The 6,947-nt window shown below is 33.8% G+C and overlaps 1 protein-coding gene across 1 annotated transcript; it reads left to right on the top strand.

Moving 5' to 3' along the window:
- Positions 1-3,017: 3,017 nt before the first annotated feature.
- LOC110023011 (heavy metal-associated isoprenylated plant protein 28) lies at positions 3,018-4,810 on the top strand. Its single transcript, XM_020722208.1, has 2 exons — positions 3,018-3,618; positions 4,545-4,810. The coding sequence occupies exons 1-2, from the start codon at positions 3,492-3,494 to the stop codon at positions 4,808-4,810; spliced, it is 393 nt and encodes a 130-aa protein (XP_020577867.1). The 5' UTR covers positions 3,018-3,491.
- The last annotated feature ends 2,137 nt before the right edge of the window (positions 4,811-6,947 follow it).

Raw genomic sequence — 6,947 nt, 5'->3', positions numbered from 1 at the left:
TTCAATCAATGTTCTCTAGGCCTTTCCTATACATAAACACACACAAAATGTTATATATATAAGTATGAAATAAAGACATTCTTAAGGCATATTTTAAGTGTTTCTCCTCAACAATAAGGTTTGATGCTTCATAAGGAGAAAGTTGCATGCTTCGTACTTCTCCTCTTAGAACATTTTGATTTATGTTCATGATATATAGTTTAGGATGTTTATGGTGTTATTTTGTTTGCTATAATTTATTTTTAATATTATGATGTTTATACAATGTTGAAATAATATTTACTTCAAATGTGAGACAATCCTCTCTTTCTTGATCATATATACATTGCAAGCTTTATTCCTCTCTTTCTCTCTCCCAATCTCTCCTACTCACTCACATTGATTGTGCCATCTTTATCAATTGCTTAGTGTGCAAAGCAACAAGGCAAACTCCACTTTACACAACATCTCACATGGGAACCAAAACCCAAAACTCCATCATCAAAACAAACTCCAAGCTTTTACTAAGAAAAAGGACAAGCCATGACTCACTTACTCATCTCCCTAGCTCAACATAAACCAAACTAATCCTTCATCCCCAACAACAAGATACATATAAATAAAAGCAAGAAAAAAAGGAAAACAACCCATGCCAAGCCACGCAATCCTATCTCTTTCTTCTCTTTTTCCTACATGGAATCCACTTCCTGAAGCTAGTCATTAGTCTTCATGATCAATCATCCTCTATATATTAGTAAAGTATATGTGCTGCATATTAACTGCATAAATCCAAATCCACACCAGCGAGGAGGTAATGACTGAGCTGCAAATTGTTCCGGCGGCCGGAAAGAACGTCTCGCCTCAGTATGTTGAGATGAAGGTGCCGCTCTACTCTTTTGGCTGCGAGAAGAAGGTTAAAAAAGCCTTGGCTCATCTCAGAGGTCTTGTAAATCATTTTTTCCTTATATTTGTCATTTTAGGGTTATTTTGGTTAATTGTTGTAAATTGAAAATTGGGATTTAAGAAAATAATAAATTTTACTTTTATAAGATTTACATGCAACCACTCAATTCCAATGTTTTTAAGTATCAAAACTCCTAAACTTAAATTTATGCATTATATTTGACTTTTTAAAAGTCAAAACATTGATATTGTTTATGTGATTTAAAGTATTTCAGTGGTATCAATATAAGAAGTGGAGTTAAGGACTTACATATATATAAACTTGGACTTCGTTTGAGAAGGCGGTAAATGTCAATGCTTGAAAAAACTTTCATTTGGTGAGACGTCTCCCATACAACTATAACTTTCAACCATTTTAGATCGCAGCCTTGTTCGTTCGAAGGACGTGGACTTTAAAAGAACTTCACTAGGCGAAACTCCCGTAAATGAATCCTTAAGCATTGGGACGAATGTAAACATGATTATACTTTGAGGAAGCTTAAGAATAAATATAAGTCTTACTCCCATCCAATTACATTGTGATTTAATGTATTTTATCTCACAATACAATTTTTTTAGTCTTTTAAAAACATCTTAACTTCTCATTAATTTGGAGTTAATGTCAGGTATTTGATTGTGTTTTGTGAAATTCTATAAAAAATAAATTTATGTTACAAAAAAATTCTATGAAAAAATTTGCTGAGATGAATTTATGTTACAAAAAAAAATTAATATATAACTTTAACCATCAAATGAAAATTGGCCCTTCTTATTTGAAACAAATAAACGTATATAAATTCATTCATCCACTGCAGATAACGCCAAAAATAACAACGCGTGGAAAATTCGCCATTTTATGGTTAATTTAATAAGGATTTACGCACAAATTATTTTATTGGTCATCTATAAACAATAAATAATCGTTTCAAGCATGATAAAAAACTATTAAATTAACTTAATTATAAATTTAACGTCTGTTTATCCTGTTTTCCTAAATTCTTGAGACGCTAACACAAACCGCCCGAAATATTGAGAAATTAACCAAATTCCTATCAGCAGTGTGATTGAGCTGGCCTGAGCCCACATGTTTAGTTTTCAAGCCATGAATTCAAGCTCGAGCTCAATTAAGGCCTGGCTCATTAATTCTTTTTTCATGCCTCAAGTGATGTTGTTTATGACCGCAACTATAATTATTTAATCTTAAATCTTTTAAAAGATTTAAAAATTATTTATCTCATATATTTTTTTTTCAAAGTAAGATATTAATTTCTGAAAACAAAATATATGTTTATCAAACAAAAAAAAATGATTTAAATCAATAATTATACTTATTAAACTGAGAACCGAACCATTCCACGTCACTAGTTTATTATTACACACAATAACTTTTCCATTCGCTCTGTTTACATATAATAGAAATTAACACAAATTAACACTCACACACTAATACACTATTGACATACTTTTCTCCCATAGATTCAATTGTTCTTCCCCCTTTTATACTCAAAATTATAGTTGACCAAGTTCATGTTGGGTCCTCGCACTACGGCGCTATAGGTATAGTGTCGCTACGTCAGGATAGTATTATGATGCATAAGGTCTTATATCATTTTAGCACATTAAAGGTTGGCATTGAGGCACTATAATCTAATGTTGTATTGTTGGGTATTAAGCACTGTGGCGCCAAGCTCACATGAATTCTATTGCTTGGAAATTCTAGCATAGCCCCAAGGTGCTAGAAGTGGTGCTGTAGCACAACCTTAAATTTTAAAAAACCTTCAATCAATGTTCTCTAGGCCTTTCCTATACATAAACACACACAAAATGTTATATATATAAGTATGAAATAAAGACATTCTTAAGGCATATTTTAAGTGTTTCTCCTCAACAATAAGGTTTGATGCTTCATAAGGAGAAAGTTGCATGCTTCGTACTTCTCCTCTTAGAACATTTTGATTTATGTTCATGATATATAGTTTAGGATGTTTATGGTGTTATTTTGTTTGCTATAATTTATTTTTAATATTATGATGTTTATACAATGTTGAAATAATATTTACTTCAAATGTGAGACAATCCTCTCTTTCTTGATCATATATACATTGCAAGCTTTATTCCTCTCTTTCTCTCTCCCAATCTCTCCTACTCACTCACATTGATTGTGCCATCTTTATCAATTGCTTAGTGTGCAAAGCAACAAGGCAAACTCCACTTTACACAACATCTCACATGGGAACCAAAACCCAAAACTCCATCATCAAAACAAACTCCAAGCTTTTACTAAGAAAAAGGACAAGCCATGACTCACTTACTCATCTCCCTAGCTCAACATAAACCAAACTAATCCTTCATCCCCAACAACAAGATACATATAAATAAAAGCAAGAAAAAAAGGAAAACAACCCATGCCAAGCCACGCAATCCTATCTCTTTCTTCTCTTTTTCCTACATGGAATCCACTTCCTGAAGCTAGTCATTAGTCTTCATGATCAATCATCCTCTATATATTAGTAAAGTATATGTGCTGCATATTAACTGCATAAATCCAAATCCACACCAGCGAGGAGGTAATGACTGAGCTGCAAATTGTTCCGGCGGCCGGAAAGAACGTCTCGCCTCAGTATGTTGAGATGAAGGTGCCGCTCTACTCTTTTGGCTGCGAGAAGAAGGTTAAAAAAGCCTTGGCTCATCTCAGAGGTCTTGTAAATCATTTTTTCCTTATATTTGTCATTTTAGGGTTATTTTGGTTAATTGTTGTAAATTGAAAATTGGGATTTAAGAAAATAATAAATTTTACTTTTATAAGATTTACATGCAACCACTCAATTCCAATGTTTTTAAGTATCAAAACTCCTAAACTTAAATTTATGCATTATATTTGACTTTTTAAAAGTCAAAACATTGATATTGTTTATGTGATTTAAAGTATTTCAGTGGTATCAATATAAGAAGTGGAGTTAAGGACTTACATATATATAAACTTAGGCTTCGTTTGAGAAGGCCCTAAATGTCAATGCTTGAAAAAACTTTCATTTTGTGAGACGTCTCCCATACAACTATAACTTTTAACCATTTTAGATCACAGCCTTGTTCGTTTGAAGGACGTGGACTTTAAAAGAACTTCACTAGGTGAAACTCCGGCACACGAATCCTTAGGCATTGGGACGAATGTAAACATGATTATACTTTGAGGAAGCTTAAGAATAAATATAAGTCTTACTCCCATCCAATTACATTGTGTTTTAATGTATTTTATCTCACAATACAATTTTTTAAGTCTTTTAACAACTTCTTAACTTCTCATTAATTTGGAGTTAATGTTAGGTATCTTATTGGGTTTTGTGACATTCTATAAAAAAATAAATATTTATTTGATTTTTATTTATAATCGATTTATAACTAGCCTTGTGCTTGCCTATTTAAAAATGAATTAAATGTTTAATGAAGAAAGAGCTCTTTGTTAACTTCTATTGCAAAGCTACAATTTTACCTTTTTGAATGTTTATGAATTAAGTTGCTGTAAAATATTGTAACTTATTACATAAATATGCCTAAATTAGAAATTTTTAGTTACTATTTTTCAAATATGACAATAAATAATAATTATTGCATGAATCATGCAGGAATACATTCGGTTCATGTAGATTATTATCAGCAAAAAGTAACAGTTTGGGGAATTTGTAACAGAGAGGATGTTCTTTATAGTATCAGAAAGAAGAGAAGGAAAGCTCGGTTTTGGGACCAAACGGAGTCTGAAGATAAAGCTATGGTGGAGGAAACTGTGGCTCTGGAGATTAATGATTCTGAGCCAGTTGCAGCAAGAGGGAGACGGTTTAAGTTTAGAAAATCATGGAAGAAGTTATTTCCTTTGAGCATGTATTTGTTGTGATTCATTGTACATTTGGTTGTATTCAATTTTAGGTGAAGTTATGGTTATGATGGAAAGGTAAAAGCAGAGAGACAATGATAAGAGATAATATATATTATGTTTAGATAACCGGAGATGTGGACGATGACATGAATCACACAACGTTATGTGTACATCGAATCTTGACAACAAATGTAATATTTTTTCTACTAATAGGATGTTGCATGAGCACAAGAAACAATATCAATGTTATTATTATTAATGATCATGATTTTTTCAAAATAAAAAATTTATCTTTGATTTAAAAACCTAGTGATAGCTGAAGTGGGATGAAGAAAGGATGTCTGAAGAGAAGCAATGCTCCGGTAAATGCTTGTATTTCAACATCTTTATTTATACATACTTAAGTTGAATATAAAGGCATAAAAGCTAGTCTAATATCTAATGGTTTCTGATATCAGTGGTGGAGCCTGTGTTGGGTCCACTGGTGGTTCTTTCATGGCTAATACCCTCTTGCAAGCTAAGGGGTCTTGGGAGAACCAACAAATTAATTTGAAGAACTTAGAATAGAAGTTTTGGTAGTTTTTCATAAATATATCATTGGTTTGTTCTTTGGATTGAATGTGGTCAAGTTGAATGTTGTTGCGGGTGATGTGATCACGAAAAAAAAGTGATCAATCTCAATATGTTTGATCCTTGCATAGAATATTGGATGTTGGTAAGAGAGATCACTGAGGCGTAGCTTGGATAGGGAACTCTAAATTTCTCTTAATGAGGCATCTAAGCCTGATGATGTCAAAAGTAGCTGTGGCAAGAGCATGATACTCTACTTCACATGAGGATCTAGAAACCTTCTTTTGTTTCTTCACTATCCAGGAAATAGGTGTATCTCCTATGAAAGGACACACTCCGATGATTTATTTCCGGTTGAAATGATGATCTTCAGATCAATCTGGATAAGCATATGTGTGTAGTTGGAGATTCCAAGGGTTGATTTTCATACCAAAGTGACTAGTGCCCTTCAAGTAGCGAAGAAGGTGAGTAAGTTGGGTGTAGTGAGCCGTGGAGGGCATATGCTGACAAAGATGATTATTTGTATAGGAAATGTCAGGTAGGGTGTCCGTAAGATATTGAAGAAAGCCCGTGAGCTAGTGATATAAGGTTGGGTTGTGAAATGGTGGACATCGTGCCTGAATCGAGTCTTTAGCAACAGTGTGCTGAGTGGATGGCAGTCCTCTATAGAGAATTTGTATGGAATACCTTTGTTGGCATAGTAAATATTGTTGAATGGAGCGTTGAATATCTATGCCCAGAAAGCAGCCAACCAGACCTAAATTTTTAAGCTAGAATTTTGAAGCGAGTCCTTCGTTGAGTTGTGAGATGTGTTGGGGGTTGTAATGAGAATGTCATCAACATATATAAGGACAAATATGATTATTGTGTTTATAGTAGATGGTCAGGGAAAGGTCAACCTTGCAGATCTAAAATCCTTTTGAGGTGAAAATGCTGAAAATATTTTGAACCATTAGTGCACGGGGGCCGTACAATGATTTCTTAAGTTGGCATACATGGCGGGGAAACTATGAATCATTGAAACCTGGTGGTTGTCGCATATAGAATAACTCGTTGAGTGTGTTATGAATAAAGGCATTGAATATGTCAAATTGAAGTATATACTAATTGTGATAAAGAGCAATTGTAAGGAGAATGTGAACTGTATGCATCTTGGCCACTGGACTAATGCTCTCAAAATAATTAATGTCATATTCTTGTCTATTCCCTCAGGCTATGAGCCAGACCTTGTATCTGGTCACCATACAATTGGAGTTAACCTTTGTGTTGTATGTCCATCGTGAACCAAGTATAACTTCATTATGTCATGGAGAAATAAGTATCCATGTGGCTTAGCGCTGAATAACACTGAATTCATCAACCATGGTCTGTCGCTAACAAGGATCTTTGGATACTTGAGCTTATGAAGTGGGATTGGGTGGATGGTGAGGTTAATGTAATAAATTCAATTTCTGAATTGGTTTGAAATGGCCAGTGTGGGATCTAGTGCGCACATGGTGGTGAATCTAGGTTTAGATGGGAGGGGGTGAAGGTATTTATGGAGTTACATTTTATTGTTGGTGGGGGGGGGGGGGGGGGGGGGAAA

Source organism: Phalaenopsis equestris, unplaced genomic scaffold (assembly GCF_001263595.1).
Source record: "Phalaenopsis equestris unplaced genomic scaffold, ASM126359v1 Scaffold000204, whole genome shotgun sequence".
In the NCBI taxonomy this organism is placed as follows: domain Eukaryota; kingdom Viridiplantae; phylum Streptophyta; class Magnoliopsida; order Asparagales; family Orchidaceae; genus Phalaenopsis; species Phalaenopsis equestris.
Note: the sequence above shows the minus strand (reverse complement) of the source record. Positions and strands in the feature narration are given on the sequence as shown.